The sequence below is a fragment of the Rhinoraja longicauda genome, chromosome 1 (genome assembly GCF_053455715.1).
Source record: "Rhinoraja longicauda isolate Sanriku21f chromosome 1, sRhiLon1.1, whole genome shotgun sequence".
Lineage (NCBI taxonomy): Eukaryota > Metazoa > Chordata > Chondrichthyes > Rajiformes > Arhynchobatidae > Rhinoraja > Rhinoraja longicauda.
This window is the reverse complement of record NC_135953.1, coordinates 138,435,015-138,459,024: the sequence shown is the minus strand read 5'-3', so window position 1 is coordinate 138,459,024 and position 24,010 is coordinate 138,435,015. Positions and strand designations below refer to the sequence as shown.

The window sequence follows — 24,010 nt, the reverse complement described above, 5'->3', positions numbered from 1 at the left end:
GCGTAGACGGAAGAATTGGGATAGGGGATAGACTTTTTGCAGGAGACCGGGTGGGAAGAAGTGTAGTCGAGATAGCTGTGTGATTCAGTGGGTTTATAGTAGATGAGGGCCACTAGTCTGTCTCCTGTGATGGAGATGGTGAGGTCCAGAAACGGGAGGGAGATGTTGGAGATAGTCCAGGTATATTTAAGGGGAGGATGGAAATTGGAAGTGAAGTGTATGAAGTCAGTTATAGTCTCATTGAGTCTATTGTCTGTACTCGCTTTCACCTAGCACACAACTAACGATGGGCTGTTTCCTTTATCATTGTTACTTTTTTTGCATATCTTTCAATCATTTGTTCCATATCTCTCGTTTCCCTTTTCCCTGGCTCTGAGTCTGAAGAAGGGTCTTGACCCGAAACGTCACCCATTCCTTCTCTCCGGAGATGCTGTCTTTGACCCGCTGAGTTACTCCAGCATTTTGTGTCCATCTTCGGTTTAAACCAGCAGTTCCTGCCCACAAGTCATTAACACGCGGCTGCTTCGAGCTGAATACGTGGTCTTCAGTTTGGTCCGAAGTTTGGAGCGGAAGTTCTAAAAATAATGTTCAGTAACATCCTGCAATTACATGGCCTGTTTGTCTCTCAGAGATTCTGCAGTCATATGATCTCTGACTTTCATTCTTGAACTATCTGGAGGAATATCCAGTGACAACATTTCAGTTTGCAGCAGCAACGCCCACGTTCTAAATTAGTGGGAGCCCACACATGCTGTGTCACATTTGGACACATGCTGAATGGAAATACATATTTACAGCTGAGAGTGGATGAATTGGAATCAACTTCAACGATGCCTGAAGAAACAGGTAGAAATACAACCTTTACTAAATACTGGACAAAGTGGACCCGTTGGGCCCAAACTTCTGCTGCATTGGTGCAACACCCTTTCCTCCCCCCCCTCCCCTCTCTCCTCAACCCCCCCCCCCTCCCCTCTCCCTTCTCCCCCACTCCCCCCTCCCTTCTCCCCTCCCCCTCCCCTCCTTTTAAACTTAAAAATGTGAATAATAAAAAATATAACGCCGATTTCAATGAAACTACTTGCATTATCACTAAAGTGACAATGGTGAGTAAGGTGGGCCTAAAATTGTCGCGCTATCGTGGACCGTTTTGGCTGAAGTTCAGTCACAAACAAGATAACAAACGAGAGTTTTAGTATATAGATGACTAAATTCCAATTTAACAGCAATACATTTTCTTCTGAAGAGAAGAGTATTTTTATTGAATAATCCGCAATGTATATCTTGATTCTCTATATTGGTTTAACTGTGTTCTTTAACATGTAGTACAGTAATAACATTTTGAAGGTTTAAGTTTGTTTTTGTTGAAGAGTCGTTGAATAGAGTGTTTTGCAAGGCCATAATGCACAGTGGTTCAGATATAATTTTACTAATCACAAATGATGTCCGTGAAATTTATTGCAGCTTGTGGTCGCATAAACCACATATAGTCGGAGTTCTAATTTTTCATAAAATCACCTTTTCTGTTGCTTGTTTTAGCTATCATGGAGATGCCACTGTCAGATGAGCATAGTGATCATGATTTGTACAATACTGTGTACTATGTAAGTTAGATAGCAACAGTTTTATCTAACAGTATTTTGCACTTTGGTGGTAAGAATAGGAAGGCAGAGTATTATCTGAATGGTGTCAAGTTAGGAACAGGGGACGGACAACGAGATCTGGGTGTCCTAGTGCATCAGTCACTGAAAGGAAGCATGCAGGTACAGCAGGCAGTGAAGAAAGCCAATGGAATGTTGGCCTTCATAACAAGAGGAGTTGAGTATAGGAGCAAAGAGGTACTTCTGCAGTTGTACAGGGCCCTAGTGAGACCGCACCTGGAGTACTGTGTGCAGTTTTGGTCTCCAAATTTGAGGAAGGATATTCTTGCTATTGAGGGCGTGCAGCGTAGGTTTACTAGGTTAATTCCCGGAATGGCGGGACTATCATATGTTGAAAGACTGGAGCGACTAGGCTTGTATACACTGGAATTTAGAAGGATGAGAGGAGATCTTATCGAAACGTATAAGATTATTAAGGGGTTGGACACGTTAGAGGCAGGAAACATGTTCCCAATGTTGGGGGAGTCCAGAACAAGGGGCCACGGTTTAAGAATAAGGGGTAGGCCATTTAGAACTGAGATGAGGAAAAACTTTTTCAGTCAGAGAGTTGTGAATCTGTGGAATTCTCTGCCTCAGAAGGCCTTGGAGGCCAAGTCTCTGAATGCATTCAAGAGAGAGCTGGATAGAGCTCTTAAGGATAGCGGAGTCAGGGGGTATGGGGAGAAGGCAGGAACGGGGTACTGATTGAGAATGATCAGCCACGATCACATTGAATGGTGGTGCTGGCTCGAAGGGCCGAATGGCCTCCTCCTGCACCTATTGTCTATTGTCTATTGTCTATATCTACAGTGCCCTCCGTAATGTTTGGGACAAAGACCCATCATGTATTTATTTGCCTCTGTACTCCACAATTTGAGATTTGTAATAGAAATTGCAACAGTGTTTATACAAAGTCCCCCCATTGCAGGGCACCATAATGTTTGGGACACATGGTTTCACAGGTGTTTGTAATTGCTCAGGTGTGTTTAATTGCCCCCTTAATGCAGGTATAAGAGAGTTCTCAGCACCCAGTCTTTCCTCCAGTCTTTCCATCACCTTTGGAAACTTTCATTACTGTTTATCAACATGAGGACCAAAGTTGTGGAAATGAAAGTCAAAGAAGCTATTATGAGACTGAGGAAGAAGAATAAAACTGTTAGAGACATCAGCCAAACCTTAGGCTTACCAATATCAACTGTTTGGAACATCATTAGGAGGAAAGAGGGCACTGGTGAGTTTACTAATCACAAAGGGACTGGCAGGCCAAGGAAGACCTCCACAGCTGATGACAGAAGAATTCTCTCTATAATAAAAGAAAAATCCTCAAACACCTGTCCGACAGATCAGAAACACTCTTCAGGAGTCAGGTGTGGATTTGCCAATGACCACTGTCCGCAGAAGACTTCATGAACAGAAATACAGAGGCTACACTGCAAGATGCAAACCACTGGTTAGCTGCAAAAACAGCATGGCCGGGTTACAGTTTGCCAAGAAGTACTTAAAAGAGCAACCACAGTTCTGGAAAAAGGTCTTGTGGACAGATGAGACGAAGATTAACTTATATCAGAGTGATGGCAAAAGCAAAGTATGGAGGAGAGAAGGAACTGCCCAAGATCCAAAGCATACCGCCTCATCTGTGAAACACGGTGGTGGGGGTGTTATGGCCTGGGCATGTATGGCTGCTGAAGGTACTGGCTCACTTATCTTCATTGATGATACAACTGCTGATGGTGGTAGCATAATGAATTCGGAAGTGTATAAACACATCCTATCTGCACAAGTTCAAACCAATGCCTCAAAACCCATTGGCCGGCAGTTCATTCTACAGCAAGACAATGATCCCAAACATACTGCTAAAGCAACAAAGGAGTTTTTCAAAGCTAAAAAATGGACAATTCTTGAGTGGCCAAGTCAATCAGCCGATCACAACCCAATTGAGCGTGCCTTTTATATGCTGAAGAGAAAACTGAAGGGGACTAGCCCCCAAAACAAGCATAAGCTAAAGATGGCTGCAATACAGGCCTGGCAGAGCATCACCAGAGAAGACACCCAGCAACTGGTGATGTCCATGAATTGCAGGCTTCAAGCAGTCATTGCATGCAAAGGATATGCAACAAAATACTAAACATGACTACTTCCATTTGCATGCCATTGCAGTGTCCCAAACATTATGGTGCCCTGAAATGGGGGGACTATGTATAAACACTGCTGTCATTTCTACATGGTGAAACCAAAATGTATAAAAATGGCCTTTATTAAAATCTGACAATGTGCACTTGGTGGAGTTTAGAAAGATGAAAGGGGGCCTCGTTGAAACTTACCGAATAGTGAAAGGCCTGGATAGAGCTTATGTGGAGAGGATGTTTCCACTAGTGGGAGAGTGTAGGACCGAAGGTTATAACTGCAGAATAAACGGACATACCTTAAGAAAGGAGATGAGGGTGAATTTGTTTATCCAAAGGGTGGTGGAATTAATTGCCACTGACAGTGGTAGAGGCCGTCATTGGTATTTTTGAAGGGGAGATTGACAGATTCTTGATTAGTAAGGGTCTCAAAGGTTATGGAGAGAAGGCAAGAGAATGGAGTTGAGAGGAACAGATAGATCAGCCATGATTGAATGGCAGAGTAAACTCAATGGGCCGAATGGCCTAATTCTGCGCCTATGACTTATGAACATGACCACACTTCAGGCAAGATGGTTCAACAGAATATACAGAAAATGTTTACCAGAAGGGTTCCAAGGTCGAGTGGCCTCGATTACAGGGGCAGACAGAGAGAGGATTCCTTCCTTGGAATAGAGATGGTGAAATGTAAATGGATAAGTATGTTTAGAGGGGTATGGGCCACACGCAGAATGAGACTAGCTTAGATGGGGAATGTTGGTTGGGATGGACCATTTGGGTCAGAGGTTAACCACGTGATTTATTTTTTCCCCCATTACAAATCAAAAATTGTGGAGTACAGAGGCAAATAAATAAATGATGGGTCTTTGTCCCAAACATTATGGAGGGTACTTATTCACAAAATGCTGGAGTAACTCAGCGGGTCAGGAAGCATCTCGGGAGAGAAGGAATGGGTGACGTTTCGGGTCGAGACCCTTCTTCAGACTCCTGTACATTCAAGAAAATTGGATTTTAATTTAGTCGTTTATTTTTGCACAGGAAGACTAATTATCAAATACTTTTCCTTGGTATCACAAAATGCTGGAGTAACTCAGCGGGTCAGGCAGCATCTAGGAGAGAGGGAATGGGTGACTCAGACTGAAGAAGGGTCTCGACCCGAAACGTCACCCATTCCTTCTCTCTTCGATGCTGCCTGACCCGCTGAGTTACTCCAGTATTTTGTGATACCTTCGATTTGTACCCAGCATCTGCAGTTATTTTCCTAAATACTTTCCCATGGCTGCTGTATCTTGTTAAGGCTGTGCAGCTGTGTGGAAATTATGATGAGTCATATCATAGCGCAAGTGCTTAAAATGGCTAAAGCAAATCCGCCATGAGGCATTACTTTTCCGCAGCAAGAGAATTCCTTCTGAATATAGACACAAAATGCCGGAGTAACTCAGCGGGACAGGCCGCATCTCTGGAGAGAAGGGATAATGGGTGACGTTTCGGGTCGAGACCCTTCTTCAGACCGAGGGTCAGGGGATAGGGAGATACAGAGATATGGAAGTGCAAGAGATCAAAAGAGATGCAGATCAAGGAAAATATAGGTAGTATACGAAAATAACAGCAGATGCTGGTACAAATCGAAGGTATTTATTCACAAAGTGCTGGAGTAACTCAGCGGGTCAGGCAGCATCTCAGGAGAGAAGGAATGGGTGACGTTTCGGGTCGAGACCCTTCTTCAGACTGATATCAGAATAGGTTATTGTTAGCTTGGAGAGAAGGGGGACAACAGGCAGACTGAGATAAAATGTAAATGGGGACAATCAGACTGGTCGGAGAATTGGGAAGGAGGAGGGATGGAGGGAGAAGTAAAGCAAGGGTTACTTGAAGTTAGAGAAGTCAATGTTCATACCACTGGGGTGTAAGCTGCCCAAGCGAAATATGAGGTGCTGTTCCTCCAATTTGCGCTGGGCCTCACTCTGACAGTGGAGGAGGCCCAGGACAGAAAGGTCAGTGTGGGAACGGGAGGGGGAGTTGAAGTGCTGATTTCCAGGCCATTATAGTTTTATTTGGATGAAACAATCAGCCTGCAAATTTTATTCTTATTGAGTTTAAACATCTTGTAAACAATTCTTTGTATATTTTTGAGGACATTTATGGATTTTTTTTCTCTGCTTGATCTGTGCTGAAAGAGTGATACGGTGTGGAAACAGGCCCTTCGGCCCAACTTGCCCACACCGGCCAACATGTCCCAGCTACACCAGTCCCACCTGTCCACATTTGGCCCATATCCTTCCAAACCTGTCATATAAGAAAATAACTGCAGATGCCGGTACAAATCGAAGGTATTTATTCACAAAATGCTGGAGTAACTCAGCAGGTCAGGCAGCATCTCAGGAGAGAAGGAATGGGTGACGTTTCGGGTCGAGACCCTTCTTCAGTCTGAAGAAGGGTCTCGACCCGAAACGTCACCCATTCCTTCTCTCCTGAGATGCAAACTTGTCATATCCTTTGTTTTTAAATATTTAGCATGTCTTTGCATCATTAGACTTTTTAAGTGCCTCATTTTTCTGCAAGTGCACCACTGTTTCTTTGCATTTCCTACATACAGACTGTACTGAAATGCACAAAAGCTCCACTGTTGCCAACAAATAGCAAACTTGATGGCATCATACCATACCATACCATACACATACAGCCGGAAACAGGCCTTTTCGGCCCACCAAGTCCGTGCCGCCCAGCGATCCCCGTACATTAACACTATCCTACACCCACTAGGGACAATTTTTTTTACATTTACCCAGCCAATTAACCTACATACCTGTACGTCTTTGGAGTGTGGGAGGAAACCGAAGATCTCGGAGAAAACCCACGCAGGTCACGGGGAGAACGTACAAACTCCTTACAGTGCAGCACCCGTAGTCAGGATCGAACCTGAGTCTCCGGCGCTGCATTCGCTGTAAAGCAGCAACTCTACCGCTGCGCTACCGTGCCGCCCATGGAAGCTCAAGTGATAAAAGGATTCAATTAATGGTGAAGTACGGAAATATCTTATCTGTGTTAAATATTCTGTTCATTAAAATCTTATTGCCGGCATATCCAAAGACATCCCAGGTTTTAATCCAGTGTAGAATATTATTATATCTTAATGCCACAGTTGTGACAGACCATGGCTTTAAGACTAAAATTCAAACTGGAAACTGCTGTCTGTACGGAGTTTGTACGTTTTCCTTGTGGACGCGTGGGTTTTCTCCAAGATCTTCGTTTTCCTCCCACACTCCAAAGACTTACAGGTTTATAGGCTGATTGGCTTGGTATAATTGTAAATTATCCCCAGTGTGTGTGTAAGATAGTGCTAGTGTGTGGGGATTGCTGGTCGGCGTCGACTCGGTGGGCCCAAGGGCCTGTTCTCACGCTGTTTCTCAAAATGGAACTAAACACCTGACCGTGTTTCAATTGCCCATTCGTAGGCCTTCGTAGAAACTTAATCCCACACATAATTGGCAACAACTTCTGCATCCAAAGCAGGAAAAATAGAAGAGGAAAGAAAAAGTGTCAACCAAATTTTAATCCCTACAAACAATCTACTGGAGGAAGACACAGAAAGCTGGAGTAACTCAGCGGGACAGGCAGCATCTCTGGAGAGAAGGAATGGGTGACGTTTCGGGTCGAGACCCTTCTTCAGACTGGTTAGGGATAAGGGAAACGAGAGATATAGACGGTGATGTGGAGAGATAAAGAACAATAAATGAAAGATACGAAAAAAAGTAACGGTGATAAAGGGAACAGGCCATTGTTAGCTGTGTGCTGGGTGAAAACGAGAAGCTGGTGCGACTTGGGTGGGGGAAGGATAGAGAGAGAGAGGGAATGCTGGGGCTACCTGAAGTTAGAGAAATCAATATTCAAACCACTGGGCTGTAAGCTGCCCAAGTGAAATATGAGATGCTGTTCCTCCAATTTGCATTTAGCTTCACTTTGACAATGGAGGAGATCTGGGACAGAAAGGTTTGTGTGGGAATGGGAAGGAGAATTAAAGTGTCCAGCAACCGGGAGATCAGGTAGGATCAGGCGGGCTGAGTGAAGGTGTTCCGTGATACGATGGCCCAGTCTGCGTTTGGTCTCGCCGATGTATAAAAGTCCACATCTTGAACAACGGATACAGTAGATGAGGTTGGAGGAGGTGCAAGTGAACCTCTGCCTCACCTGAAAGGACTGTCGGGGTCCCTGGACAGAGTCGAGGGGGGAGGTGTAGGGACAGGTGTTGCATCTCCTGCGGTTGCTGGGGAAGGTATCTGGGGAGGGGTTGGTTTGGGTGGGAAGGGATGAGTTAAGCAGGGAGTTGCAGAGGGAACGGTCTCTGCGGAAGGCGGAGAGGGGTGGAGATGGGAAAATGTGGCTAGTGGTGGGATCCTGTTGGAGGCGGCGGAAATTTTGGAGGATTATGTGTTGTGTGCGATGGCTGATGGGGTGGAAAGTAAGGACTAGGAGGACTCTATCTCTGTTGCGACTAGGGGGAGGGGGAGCAAGGGCGGAGCAGCGGGGTACCGAGGAGACATGTGTGCGGACCTCATCTATGATGGGAGAGGGGAACCCCCATTCCCTAAAGAATGAAGACACCTCTGATGTCCTAGTATGGAACATCTCATCTTGGGCGGAGACGGTGGAATTGGGAGTAGGGTGCAGGGTGGGAAGAAGTGTAATCGAGATATTTCTGGGAGTCAGTGGGTTTTTTAATAGTCGTCAGTCGATAGTCTATTTTCTGTGATGGAAACTGTGAGATCAAGAAAGGGGAGGGAGGAGTCGGAGATGGTCCAAGTAAATTTGAGTGCAGGATGAAAATTGGTGGTGAAGTTGATGTCGTCCATAAGTTTTACATGGGTGCAGGAGGTCACCTTGTTTTTGATGGCAATCTGTTGGATGACGTTGAGCCTGGCGGTGGTAAGGCCTTCAACGTTGAGCTGCAGTAGCACTAAACCTCGACAGTTGGCGGCGTTTGATGGTAGTAGTTCAGGAACAAACAAACAAACAAACAAACGAGAGTTTTAGTGTATGGATGTACAGGGATTTGATCAAAACCATTTTGTTCTGAACAATCCTGCATCATGATAGAGGTTTATCATGTGTGAATCTCCCATTGCTTGTCGCTGGATTCACTGAACTATAGCATGGGACAAATGCATTTAGGAATTTATACAGTGAGACAGAAATCTTAGCAGGGGCTTGATACAGGACATTTGAATTTCCAGCCATTGATTCTAATGGGTGGGATGTCTAATTCTGGAGATCTCTACAAACCAGTCTGAAGAAGGGTCTCGACCCGAAACGTCACCCATTCCTTCTCTCCCGAGATGCTGCCTGACCTGCTGAGTTACTCCAGCATTTTGTGAATAAATCGATTTGTACCAGCATCTGCAGTTATTTTCTTATACCCATGATATATGGTCTATATATGTCAGGCATGATTTATTACTGTGCTATGTTCTGCCTGAACTTCAAACAAGATCTACATTATATCCAATGTTCTTGAGAATACCAGCACAACATGTTCATATTTTTTTAAATATAAACTTGTATTCTTTTGCTGCAAGGGATTAATCATGAGAGGAAAAAAATCACGAGAGGAATAGATCGGGTAGATGCACAGAGTCTCTTGCCCAGAGTAGGTGAATCGAGGACCAGAGGACATAGACAATAGACAATAAGTGCAGGAGGAGGCCATTCGGCCCTTCGAGCCAGCACCGCCATTCAATGTGATCATGGCTGACCATTCACAAACAGTACCCCGTTCCTGCCTTCTCCCCATACCCCCTGACTCCACTATCTTTAAGGCTTCACCTTAAACATAGGTTTAAGGTGAAGGGGAAAAGATTTAATAGGAATCTGAGGGGTAACGTTTTCACACAAAGGGTGGTGGGTGTATGGAACGAGCTGCCAGAGGAGGTAGTTAAGGCAGGGACTATCCCAATTTTTAAGAAACAGTTACATGTATAGGACAGGTTTGGAGGGATATGGATCAAACACAGGCAGATGGGACAAGTGTAGCTGGGACATGTTGGCCAGTATGGGCAAGTTGGGCTGAAGGGCCTGTTTCCACGCTGTACCACTCTATTAATGCCCAAAGCTGGCTCAGTGCTTTTCCAAATACCATTTCTGGTCTTTTCTGAACCGTGTAGTGAGAGATAGTGTATTATTAGTTGTTAAAACACATTCCTAAATCTGGCTGCCCACAGAAATGTAACTTCATGATGGGAGGGAGGCCATGATAGTAAGCAATGGTCTACAAGTGAACAGTTTGCACTGGTGTCAAACAGGGCTGCAACATGGTGGAACTGTGGGCCCCATGAAGAACTGTTTAGTTTAGTTTGGAGACACAGCGTGGAAACAGGCCCTTCGGCCCACCGAGTCCGCACTGACCAGCGATCCCCGCACACGAACACTATCCTGCACACACTAGGGACAATTTATATTTATACCAAGCCAATTTACCTCGAACTCTGTACATCTTGGGCACCATGCCACTGCGGTAGAGTTGCTGACTTACAGCGCCAGAGACCCGGGTTCGATCCTGACTATGGGTGCCGTCTGTACGGAGTTTGTACGTTCTCCCCGTGACCTGTGTGGGTTTTCTCCGGGATCTCCGGTTTCCTCCCACACTCCAAAGACGTACAGGTTGTTAGTTTAATTGGCTGGGTAGAAATGCAAATTGTTCCCAGTGTGTGTAGGATATTGTTAATGTGCGGGGATCGCTGGCCGGTTCGGGAAGGGCCTGTTTCCGCGCTGTATCTCTAAGAGACGCAAGGAACTGCAGACACAAAACGCTGGAGTAACTCAGCAGGTCAGGCAGCATCTCAGGAGAGAAGGAATGGGGGACGTTTCGGGTCGAGACCCTTCTTCAGACTGATGTCAGGGGAGTGGGCGGGACAGAGATGGAATGTAGTCGGAGACAGGAAGACTGGTGGGAGAACTGGGAAGGGGGAGGGAATAGAGAGAGAGAGAGGGTTCCCTCCATCCCACACATCTTCCTACATAAGGAACTGCAGATACTGATTTACAGAAAAAGACACAAAGTGCTGGAGTAACTCAATGAGTCAAATAGGTGATGTTTTCGGTTGGGACCTCTCTTCAAACTGATTGTGGAGGGGGGGGGGGGGGTGGAGAAAGCTGGAAGAGCAGTAATGACTGGACAAGTGGCCTGCTGAGCTACTCCAGCACTTTGTGTCATTATAAGTGTAGTTTCTGGCATGCTATGAGCACACATGTGCAGTATGAAGTTGCTTCAGCAGCAAAGACTAACCAGGTAAGAAATGAGCTTTTCGGCTCATTTATGATTCTCGACGGACAAAATTACAAATTCTTCAGCGAATAAATTCCTGAAAATAGGATTACCTCTGTATTTTTCCAATAGAGGTAGAAGCACATTAAAACATTTAAACTGTTCATTCCCACAAATATTCAATGGTTAAAATTATCTGTCTGAAGAGAAGTCCTGATCCGAAACGTCACCCATTCCTTCTCTCCAGAGATGCTGCCTGTCCCGCTGAGTGACTCCAGCCTTTTGTGTCTCTCTTCCCTATTTCATGATGGCAACATAGAAACATAGAAAATAGGTACAGGAGGAGGCCATTCGGCCCTTCGAGCCAGCACCGCCATTCAATGTGATCATGGCTGATCATCCATAATCAATGCCCCGTTCCTGCCTTCTCCCCATATCCCTTGATTCCACTCACCCTAAGAGCTCTATCTAACTCTCTTTTGAATGCATCCAGTGAATCGGCCTCCATTGCCTTCTGAGGCAGAGAATTCCACAAATTCACTACTCTCTGGGTGAAAAGGTTTTTCCTCATCTCAGTTCTGAATGGCCGACCCCTTATTCTCAAACTGTGGCCTCTTGTTCTGAATTCCCCCCAATATCTTCAGCATCTAGCTTGTCCAATCCCTTATTAATTTTCCCGGATGGTTTACTGTGCAATGCAATCCTTGCACAATCTAACTCCAGTCAACACGGGGCCTTCTGCTTTGAGTTTGCTTTTCCCCTTCATCAAATACATTTATTCTCCACTCCATGTAATTTTGGAAGATTTCTCACTGTCAATTTTTGAAGTTGTTATGACCACCTCGACAGGAATAACATTTTGCTGGCCAGGTAGATAGTAGCTTCTCAATCACCTATTTGACATGTGACAACATTAAAGATGTATTAGGCTTTTGTTGCCTTCTGCACCATCTTACATGGAGTATAATAGGAACTGATTCCCTCATTATTAATTAAAATATCTTTAATTTATTTAAAACCCTAGTTAAATTTAAATAAGGTGATAGAATCACAAACATGCAATAAATGAGCACATATTTAATATGCAGTAAATGAATAAATAGTATGTTAATTTTAAGCCATGTTGCATGTAAACCTACTGCACTTATTGCTATGGGACTATCTATAAACTAAAACGTGCATTTGTCTGTTTGTTTGTCCCTGAACTGCAGCCAAAACGGTGCACGATAGCGCAACAATGTTAGGCCCACCTTACTCACCGTCGTCCCTTTGGTGCTAATGGAAGAAGTTTCATTGAAATCGGTGTTATGTTTTAAAAGTTATTCACATTTTAAAGTTTAAATCTATCTCATAGGGAGGGAGGGGGGTGGGGGGAGGGAGGGGGAGGGGAAGGGGGGAAGGAGGGGGAGGGGAGGAGGGGAGGGGAGGAGGGAGGGGAGAGGGGAGGAGGGAGTGGTGAGGGAGGGGAGGGGGGAGTGGGAGAGGGGGAGGGAGGTATGGGGAGGGCGGTAACAGGGGGAGGGGGAGGGGGAGAGGGAGGTGTGAGGGAGGGAGGTGTGGGGGAGGGCGGTAACGGGGAGGGGAGGGGGAGAGGGGGAGAGGGGGGAGAGAGGTGTGGGGGAGGGAGGTGTGGGGGAGGGCGGTAGGGGGGGGAGGGGGAGGGGAGAGGGGGAGGGAGGTGTGGGGGAGAGCGGTAGGGGGGGGAGGGGGGAGGGAGAGGGGGAGGGAGGTGTGGGGGAGGGAGGTGTGGGGGAGGGCGGTAGGGGGGGAGGTGGGAGGGGAGAGGGGGAGGGAGGTGTGGGGGAGGGAGGTGTGGGGGAGGGCGGTAGGGGGGGAGGGGGAGGGGAGAGGGGGAGGGAGGTGTGGGGGAGGGAGGTGTGGGGGAGGGCGGTAGGGGGGGAGGGGGAGGGGAGAGGGGGAGGGAGGTGTGGGGGAGGGAGGTGTGGGGGAGGACGGTAGGAGGGGGAGGGGGAGGGGGGAGGGAGGTGTGAGGGAGGGAGGTGTGGGGAAGGGCGGTAACAGGGGGAGAGGGAGGGGGAGAGGGAGGAGGGAGGTGTGAGGGAGGGAGGTGTGGGGGAGGGCGGTAGGGGGGAGGTGGGAGGGGAGAGGGGGGAGGGATGTGTGGGGGAGGGAGGTGTGGGGGAGGACGGTAGGGGGGGAGGTGGGAGGGGAGGGAGGGGGGAGGGGTGTGCTGAGGGTGAGAGGAAAGGGTGCTGCACCAATGCAGAAGTTTCATTGAAATCGGTGTTATATTTTTAACATTTTAAAATTGTCACACTATCGTGTACCGTTTTGGCTGTAGTTCAGGAACAAACAAACAAACAAACGAGAGTTTTAGTGTGTAGACAATAGACAATAGACAATAGACAATAGGTGCAGGAGGAGGCCATTCGGCCCTTCGAGCCAGCACCGCCATTCAATGTGATTATGGCTGATCATTCTCAATCAGTACCCCGTTCCTGCCTTCTCCCCATACCCCCTGACTTTGCTATCCTGAAGAGCTCTATCTAGCTCTCTCTTGAATGCATTCAGAGAATTGGCCTCCACTGCCTTCTGAGGCAGAGTATTCTGCCAGACCCCAATTCCTGCTTTTCTCTCTTGGGCAGGATTGATGGTATCTGTAGAAAAAAGCAGAACTAAAACTGCCCTAGATTCCCATCCAAAAGGCGACACACGAGGAAATGTAGACGTAAGAAGACAAAAACAAGAAAGAAAAAAACCAATCTGTCCACATCTATTAACAAAAAGCTGTTCAGTCTTGTGAAATTATTTCTGTATAGTTTGACTGTAATTCAACGTGAATGGCTCGTCTCACATTGGCAAGCAATTAAAAAATAGTTTGTGTGACCGTCAATTTAAATTAGCACTCCCAAAATAAATTGCTGTGATGTCCAATTTTTATGAAAAGATTTTAAAAATGTCTGTATTTCACAGGAAGTACTGTAATAGGAATCTCTAGTCCGCTGATAGAATAGTACTTTAATAATGTAAGATAGGTCCTTCAACAATTTATTAAGAGTGACGTACATTGTACTCTGACTGAGTAAAAGTATCTTCAGAGAACTGAAGAGAAAAGCAATGTGAAGAGGTGAATGGGTCATTGACAGATGTCCTAGGAATTTAAATTTGGTTTCCAGTCTCGACTGGATTTAACTCCTACGCATCTGAAAGAGGCCAATTTGAGAAGAGGAAAGCTAGGATTGCAGGACTAGGAAAAACCTCCACTTACAATGCTTTGCTTTGCTGGTGTGTCAGATGAGGATGTGCCATGGCTTTGCCACAGCCAGCGCCACATCTGTGCCTCTGCGGAGATCGTCCGCAGTGCATGCCTCTCTGCCGCAGGTCAGTAGGGGGCCATTGTCTGTACCTCTCCACAGTTGCGTTTGCCAGAGTCCGAGAAGCCCCACTTCTTCAGGTTGAGTCCGCAACGTCCCGCTCCAGTGCGGAGGGGGTTCGGGGCTTTCCAGGTGGTACAAGGCAGGTGGTGTCCCTGGTGCCGTCTGTGGTTTGGTTTTGGTACCTGGCACGGTTGGCTCGAGTTCCACGAAGCTGTTCCGACTCTTCAAGCGTTTCTTGGCATGTTGGTGATTGTGCGAGGGGTGTCGGGCAGGGGTGTGTGTCCGCATTGAAGCGTTCTACTGCAGCTGCCCGAACACGTCTTCGAGACGGTGCGTCGATGCCAGCCTTCGCTGTAAGGCTGCGCCACTGGTGCGATCCAATATCCGTCCCCTATAAACGAAATCCACTACCAAGAGATCAGCTATATGAGGGTTCACTGCACTTGGTGTATACTGAGCAAATGCCAGTCCAATGCTTATTAACTCTTACAACAAGCCCCTGCCCATCCATCAGCCACCGTCTGACGCCCCTCTCCTCTCCTCTCCTCGCCCATGATGCCAAGCTCAACTGATCTCTCTATCCCTCTATTCTCTGCACTTCCATGTGCCTCTCTGAAAGCCTCTTAAATGCCACTGTCATATCTTCCTCCACCACCACCCCTGGCAGTGCGTTCTAGACCCCCACCACCCCTGGCAGTGCGTTCCAGGCCCCCACCACCCCTGGCAGTGTGTTCCAGACCCCCACCACCCCTGGCAGTGCGTTCCAGACCCCCACCACCCCTGGCAGTGCGTTCCAGGCCCCCACCACCCCTGGCAGTGCGTTCTAGACCCCCACCACCCCTGGCAGTGCGTTCCAGGCCCCCACCACCCCTGGCAGTGTGTTCCAGGCCCCCACCACCCTCTGTGTGTAAAAGAAAAACTGCTACGCCCTCTAGTGTTGGACCTTTCCGCCTTGGGGCGGAGAAAGGTCTTCCTTTCATAATTTTACATACTTCTATCAAGTCTCACTATTTCCATTGGGTCATTAAATTACTTTCAGTCAGTTCATGGTTCATAGTAATTTTACCAAATCCCAGGAATGAGTGGGTTAGCATATGATAAGCGTTTAGATTTTTTAGATTTAGAGATACAGCGTGGAAACAGGCCCTTCGGCCCACCGGGTCCGCGTCGCCCCGCGATCCCCGCACATTAACACTGTCCTACACCCACTAGGGACATTTATTTTTTTTACATTTGCCCAGCCAATTAACCTACATACCTGTACGTCTTTGGAGTGTGGGAGGAAACCGAAGATCTCGGAGAAAACCCACGCAGGTCACGGGGAGAACGTACAAACTCCGTAAGACAGCGCCCGTAGTCAGGATCGAACCTGAGTCTCGCTGCATTCGCTGTAAGGCAGCAACTCTACCGCTGCGCCACCGTGCCGCCCGTTTGATTGCCACTGGGCCTGTACTCGCTGGAGTTTAGAAGGTTGAGGGGGACCTCATTGAAACTTACAGAATAGTGAAAGGCACAGATAGAGTGGATGTGGAAAGGATGTTTCCACTGGTGGGAGAGTCTAGGACCAGAGGTCACAGCCTCAGAATTAAAGGGCGCTCTTTTGGAAAGGAGGTGAAGAGGAACTTCTTTAGTCAGAGTGTGGTGAATCTGTGGAACTCATTGCCACAGAGGGCTATGGAGGCCAAGTCAGTGGATATTTTTAAGGCCGAGATAGACAAATGCTTGATTAGAACGGGTGTCAAGGGTTATGGGGAGAAGGCAGGAAAATGGGATTTGGAGGCAGAGATCAGAGAGTTGTGAATTTGTGGAATTCTCTGCCACAGAAGGCAGTGGAGGCCAATTCACTGGATGAATTTAAAAGAGAGCTAGATAGAGCTCTGGGGGCTAGTGGAATCAAGGGATATTGGGAGAAGGCAGGCACGGGTTACTGATTGTGGATGATCAGCCATGATCCCAATGAATGGCGGTGCTGGCTCAAAGGGCCAAAAGGCCTCCTCCTGCACCTATTTTCTATGTTGCTATCAGCCGCGATTGAATGGCGGAGCAGAATCGATGGGCCGAAAGGCCTCATTCCGCTCCCATAACTTGTGAAGGTAATAAAATGGTGTAAATGTGAGGAGGTATTGAAGAATAACCGCTCTGTTTTGTCCTCACAGTGTCACAGCACATGGCGGTGCACAGTCCCCTGGGGAGGCCTGCTGGTGTGGGAGTCCTGTGCCAACAATGTGGAAAACCCTGCAAAGGCGAAGCCCTGCGGGTGCAAAGCCACTTCTTTCACATCCATTGCTTCACCTGCAAAGGTAATTATGTCTCTTTGAATGCATTTTCACACACAAAGGATCCTTCCAACTGATTACACGTAAATGTTGTTGCCTTAACTCTTACTTTCCATTTAAACTAAATTGCAGTTTGATTTACATTGATCCATTTTATCATTTTAATATTCATTTTAATATTAATTTTAATTTTAATATTAATATTAATTTTAAGATTAATTTTAATTTGTGGCTTTAATAATCAAATGCATCTCAGAAAGTGTCCGCTTCCAAGATGGCGCCCAACCCAACCCAACCCAGGCCGCCATTTGCCTGCTAGCACAGAAGGTGATCTACAAACTCTTGTTACAATCGCTCAATACTCTCCAATCTGTATTCCTTTACCTTGCATTAAACATTATTCCCTTACCTATACACTGTGGATGGATCGATTGTAATCATGTATTGTCTTTCTGCTGACTGGTTAGCACGCAACAAAAGCTTTTCACTGCACCTCGGCACACGTGACAATAAACTAAACTGAACTCAAGTGTATAAGAAAATAACTGCAGATGCTGGTACAAATCGATTTATTCACAAAATGCTGGAGTAACTCAGCAGGTCAGGCAGCATCTCGGGAGAGAAGGAATGGGTGACGTTTCGGGTCGAGACCCTTCTTCTTCTAGTGCATTCATTGCTGTTAAAATAGAAATAGATTTATCTCTACTCTCATGTCATATTGATAATCTGTCTGGTTTTTGATGCAAGCAGGTTCCAAAAATCAATTGTGCATTGCTGAAAATGCACAGCTTCGGTTGCCTTGTAACTCAGCAGGACAGGCAGCATCTCTGGAGAGAAGGAATGGGTGACATTTTGGGTCGAGACCCTTCTTCAGACTGATGCCAGGGGAGTAGGCGGGACAGATAGAATGTAGTCGGAGACAGTAAGACTGGTGGGAGAACTGGGAAGGGGGAGGCGATGGAGAGAGAGGGAAAGCAGGGACAATCTGAAGTTAGAGAAGTCAATGTTCATACCGCTGGGGTGTAAACTACCCAAGCAAAATATGAGGTGCTGTTCCTCCAAATTGCGCTGGGCCTCACTCTGACAATGGAGGAGGCCCAGGACAGAAAAGTCAGACTGGGAGTGGGAGGGGGAGTTGAAGTGCTGAGCCACCGGGAGATCAGGTAGGTTAAGGTGGACTGAGCGGAGGTGTTCAGCGAAACGATCTGGAACACTATCCTAGACCCACTAGGGACAATTTTTACATTTACCAAGCCAATTAACCTACAAACCTGTAGGTCTTTGGAGTACGGGAGGAAACCGAAGATCGCGGAGAAAACCCACGCAGGTCAAGGGGAGAACGTACAAACTCCGTACAGACGGTGCCCGTAGTCAGGATCGAACCCGGGTCTCCGGCGCTGCATTCGCTGTCAGGCAGCAACTCTACCGCTGCACCACCTTACTGTCCTCTCTTTAGCTTTGGTTCAGGAAGATCAAACCACACATCCTCAATAGTTAGGATCTTCTCTGCAACACGTCGTGGGTCAAATGACCCCCAAATGCTTGATCACGCGACAGGAAATTATTGAACTAATAATTCTAATAATTAAGGGCGGCACGGTGGCGCAGCGGTAGAGTTGCTGCCTTACAGCACTTGCAGCGCCGGAGACCCGGGTTCAATCCCCACTACGGGTGCTGTCTGTACGGAGTTTGTACGTTCTCCCCGTGACTGCGTGGGTTTTCTCTGAGATCTTCAGTTTCCTCCTACGCCTCGAAGACGTACAAGTTTGTAGGTTAATTGGCTTGGTATAAATGTAAATTGTCCCTAGTGTGTGTGGAATAGTGTTATTGTGCGGGGATCGCTGGCGGGCTGAAAGGGCCTGTTTCCACACTGTATCTCTAAACTAAACTAAACTAAACTCTTGGCTAATAAAACTATAAATATCAGATTTCTGGTGTTTATGTGGGAGTTTTCTGTAGAGAGTGACCATTCTCTGTAGGAATCTTTGAGACATCTGGACATGGTTAAAGACAATGCAAGATGCTAGTTATTTCTTACAGTGGAAAACTAGTAGCATCTTGCAGAGTTCTTGCTTGCTGTCTAAATCTGGTGAAGGATGATGACCAGGGAAGTATTATTCACAAAATGCTGGAGTAACTCAGCGGGTCAGGCAGCATCTCAGGAGAGAAGGAATGGGTGACGTTTCGGGTCGAGACCCTTCTTCAGCTTAAGGATAAGGGGGAAGTCTTTTAGGACCGAGATGAGAAAACATTTCTTCACACAGAGAGTGGTGAATCTGTGGAATTCTCTGCCACAGAAGGTAGTTGAGGCCAGTTCATTGGCTATATTTAAGAGGGAGTTAGATGTGGCCCTTTTTGCTAAAGGGATTAGGGGGTATGGAGAGAAGGCAGGTACAGGTTACTGAGCTGGATAATCAGCCATGATCATATTGAATGGCGGTGCAGGCTCGAAGGGTCGAATGGCCTACTCCTGCACCTATTTTCTATGTTTCTATGTTTCAGACTGATGTCAGGGGGGCGGGACAAAGGAAGGATATAGGTGGAGACAGGAAGACAGTGGGAGATCTGGGAAGGGGGAGGGGAAGAGAGGGACAGAGGAACTATCTAAAGTTGGAAAAGTCAATGTTCATACCACTGGGCAGCAAGCTGCCCAGGCGAAATATGAGGTGCTGTTCCTCCAATTTCCAGTGGGACTCACTATGGCACTGGAGGAGGCCCATGACAGAAAGGTCAGACTGGGAATGGGAGGGGGAGTTGAAGTGCTCAGCCACCGGGAGATCAGATTGGTTAACGCGGACCGAGCGAAGGTGTTGAGCGAAGCGATCGCCGAGCCTGCGTTTGGTTTCGCCGATGTAACTACATCAGTTACATCACAATTGCATTTCTTGCAAAAGCCTATGTTTTCTTGATACGGTGATGCATATTGAAAATGTGGTGATCAGTTTGAAACAACAGGTAAACTGTTTGTGAAATTGTAAAAAATTCCTATTAAAAAAATGCAGGGATGATTGCCTCTTATGGTGGTTTTCAAGCCTTTTCACCGTGATTTCCCGGTGTGGGATGACATGATTCGTGAGGCAGAAAGGATCTAGGTGGAAACCTACCAATGATCCAGAGGAAGCCAATGGACCTCTGATGGGTAGATACACTCTAACATCAAGGCATGCTGAAGTCTGATGCATATTTTGATCAATAGATTTACGTGTTTGGGAACAAGATTGGAGGAGAAATTTCTTCACCCATTTGTCTTCCTATCGTGATCGTAGGCAAAATGATCACAACTGTTCTCTGTCAGCGATCCGATGGGCATCGTTTGGTAATGCAAGTTGCAGAGGAGAGAAAGATGAAAGTGCGGCACGGTGGCGCAGCGGTTGGCTTGTTGCCTTATAGTCGCAGAGACCCCGGTTCGATCTTGACTACAGGTTCTGTCTGTACAAAGTTTGTACGTTCTCCCTGTGACCACGTGGGTCTTCTCTGGGCGCTCCGGTTTCCTCCCACACTCCAAAGACGTGCAGTTTTGGTTATCGTGAATTATAAGTTGTGCCTAGCGTGTAGGATAGTGTAGGAAGGTGATCGCTGGTCCGTGCGGACTGGGCCGAAGGTTTTTTTTCCATCCTGTATCTCTAAGGTCTTAAAGCCCAAAGCAGAGACCAAGAACAGTTGAGTCAGGGGTGGATGCATATCAAGGTCATAATAGGATTTGGACTTAGTTGCTTTTGCTGCCTGGCTGTGAAAACGGAGAGGATGCGACGGAGTTTCTTCCCACAGGCCATCAGGACTGTTAACTACTATAACTACAGGGACTACATTTTCTTTTCTGTATTAATTTTAATTTATATGCTGAAATTGAAATTTATTTATTTTTGCACAATCCGCAGGCGTTGCCACTTTCATTTCACTGCACATCGTGTATGTGTATGTGACAAATAAACTTGACTTGACTTGGCAATTGCCACAATCTCTTCTGATTGTTCCATAGGTTTGCAGAGAGGAATTCAAATGATAGAACTCGGTTTCAATAAAAGAGAGGGATAAAACAAATTTCAATGTCATACTACCAAACTGTAATTGAAAGAGGTTTAACATTTTGCAATGTCCTTATAAATTTGTACTTTGCAGGGTAAAGTAATTTAGCTCCGACAAATGTAGACAGCTTCCTATTCCTGTGCAGCAAGTGAGTTAATGAGGATGCAAGTCATTGGGAAGATGGACACAAAATGCCGGAGTTACTCAGCGGGTCAGGCAGCATCTCTGGATAGAAGGAAATGGGTAACGTTTCGGGTCGAGACCTTTCTTCAGATACAGACAGTCTCGACCCGAAATGTCACCCATTCCTTCTACACAGAGATGCTGCCTGAGTTACTCCAGCATTTTGTGTTTATCTTCAGTGTACACCAGCATCTGCAGTTCCTTCCCACACATCAGAGCGGCACGGTGGCGCAGCGTAGAGTTGCTGCCTTACAGCGAATGCAGCGCCGGAGACCCGGGTTCGATCCCGACTGCGGGTGCTGTCTGTACGGAGTTTGTACGTTCTCCCCGTGACCTGCGTGGGTTTTCTCCGAGATTTTCGGTACCCTCCAAAACTCCAAAGACGTACAGGTACGTAGGTTAATTGGCTTGGTAAATATTTTCTTAAATTGTCCCTCGTGTGTGTTGGTTAGAGTTAATATCCGGGGATCGCTGGTCGGTGCGGACTCAGTGGGCCGAAGGGCCTGTTTACGCACTGTGTCTCGAAACTAACCTAAACATGCAAGTTATTGGGTTATGTTTGGGGTGGGGGAGGCAGAGGTCAGTGTTGACGAGAAAGACGAAGAACATTGGCTACAGGGGACTATTCCCCTACAGGGGAATATGTGGAGAGATGGATTGATGGAACTGCCCGGAGAGAAGTGATGGATGAGATAGGTTAAATGGCCTCTTCTATGTCATCAGAAAATATGAAAATATGAGTGTTTTTACAGATTTTTAGAAGGATGAGAGGAGATCTTATCGAAACGTATAAGATTATTAAGGGGTTGGACACGTTAGAGGCAGGAAACATGTTCCCAATGTTGGGGGAGTCCAGAACAAGGGGCCACAGTTTAAGAATAAGGGATAGCCCATTTAGAACTGAGATGAGGAAAAACTTTTTCAGTCAGAGAGTTGTGAATCTGTGGAATTCTCTGCCTCAGAAGGCAGTGGAGGCCAATTCTTTGAATGCATTCAAGAGAGAGCTAGATAGAGCTCTTAAGGATAGCGGAGTCAGGGGGTATGGGGAGAAGGCAGGAACGGGGTACTGATTGAGAATGATCAGCCATGATCACATTGAATGGCGGTGCTGGCTCGAAGGGCAGAATGGCCTCCTCCTGCACCTATTGTCTATTGTCTATTACATGGTGCTGCTCCCTTTGGTTTGCATGGGGTAACTAATTCCCTAGCATGAGAAACGAACTGTGTAAATTCATTAAAAACGAGTCATGTTAAAGCAGTTTTTCGAAAAAAAAAAGTGAAGGGGGAAGATAGCTGGGTTGTTTGGGAGACTTAATTTCTCTGCTCAAATCTGGACAGGACGCATTGAAGGAAAATCTTTTCAAACTGGTATCTCTCAGCTGTTTCATGCTCAGAGTTAATTTAAGCAGTCCTAATCCACTTCTCCGTGAACTTCAGACTGAAATGGCTTCCATACCCTTGTGAAAGTATTAATTTGACAGTTTCGCTCTGGGAAATCTTGCAGGAGAGGTAATGTAATTATTGGGTAAGAAGGTGAGTAATTATTGAATCATTGACTTAATCTTTTCAACAGAATAGGATTCAGCAACAGTGCAGTTTGTTTTCCCCTTAAAAATATTAATGAGCAGAATGATATATTAGTTTAGTTTAGTTTAGAGATACAGCGCGGAAACAGGCCCTTTGTCCCACCGAGTCCGCGCCGACCAGCGATCCCTGCACATTAACACCATCTTACACTCACTGGGGACAATTTTTACATTTACCAAGCCAATTAACCTACATACCTGTACGTCTTTGGAGTGTGGGAGGAAACCGAAGATCTCAGGGAAAACCCACGCAGGTAACGGGGAGAACGTACAAACTCCGTACAGACGGCGCCCGTAGTCGGGATGGAACCCGGGTCTCCGGCGCTGCATTCGATGTAAGGCAGCAACTCTACCGCTGCACCACCGTGCCACAAAATATAGAGAGATATCCTAGAGATTTTTAATAAACGTCACTCCAATCCCTCTGCTATGGTCCGTTATAATGAGGGTTTACTGTAAACAGACCATAGAGTGGTGACCGTGATAGCCGATGAGTGCAGATGAGGGTCAAATAGGCAAAAGGACACAAAGTGCTGGAGTAATTCAGCGGGTCAGGATCTCTGGAGAACTTGGTTAGGTGACATCGGGACCCTTCCTCAGACTGATTCAGTCGACAGAGCTTGGAGGAGCCATTTTGCAGTTATTAGTTATTTTTGCTTATTAATTTTATTACCTTGTATCCTGCTGCAGACTGGACACTATAGAGTTAATGCAATGCTTACGTAGGGGCTGAGCTGAGCTAGAGTGTGGGGCTGTTTGGTACGTGCTGGGGGAGAGTGTGTGTGTGAGCCAAGGAGGTGCTGACAGAGGGTCAGCTAGAGGCTCCGCCAATAGATATTAGCCAAGACGTAATCGCCTGCTTTATTAACAAGAAGATTAATACAAACTGTGTCGAAGTTATATCTGGCAACCAGTATAGATCGCATAGACTGTGGTAAGATATGGAATTAATAACCAGTCGATGACAAGAGATATGCCAATATGTTTATTACACCTTCAAATAAAAAAGACTAACTATCAAATGTCGAGGAGGATCTCTGTTATTATTTGTTCGAGTCATTACGCTTGTCGCTCACCCGGTGTATGCAAGTGGCAGCTTGGGAGCTGATTGATAGACGAGAAGCTGGCCGCTACAGAGCTATTCCGGAACTTTGTGTTGTTTCACTTTAAAACTAGGCGCAGTCACCACGGGGCTCCACCCCCCCCCCCCCCCCCTCCCCTCACCTGCTGCTGCTTCCAAGGTGGAGTATGTCGGCAACTGCCGGGGGGAGGAGGAGGAGGAGGAGGCAGCGGTGGTGGGGCAGGGGGGGGGAGAGTAGAAGAGGGCAACTGGATGGTGCGGTGGGAGAACCAGGCGGTGATGGTGGAAGCGGGGAAGGGATGAAGCCACCGCAGGCAGCAAGAAAGAGCCGCAGGTGAGAGGGGCTCGCTGGTGCACCTTGTGAGTCGGGAGTGGGGTCAGAACCTGGGGATCTGAACGCCCGTGGAGACAGTGGGAGCCAGAGGATGGGTCGCTAGGTCATTTTCACATTCAGTTCACAACGCTCGGGAACTTTCAACTGGGCTCTCGTGTTTGTTCCGAT

General features: G+C 46.8%; 1 protein-coding gene across 1 annotated transcript in view; it reads left to right on the top strand.

The window, feature by feature from the left end:
- The first annotated feature begins 760 nt into the window (after window positions 1–760).
- Window positions 761–24,010, top strand: part of ablim2 (actin binding LIM protein family, member 2) — a 180,332-nt gene continuing 157,082 nt past the window's right edge. The window contains exons 1-2 of the mRNA XM_078407171.1: window positions 761–846; window positions 16,513–16,656. Coding sequence (XP_078263297.1) covers window positions 771–846; window positions 16,513–16,656 — 220 coding nt within the window. The 5' untranslated portion in view covers window positions 761–770. The remainder of the gene's footprint in view (window positions 847–16,512; window positions 16,657–24,010) is intronic.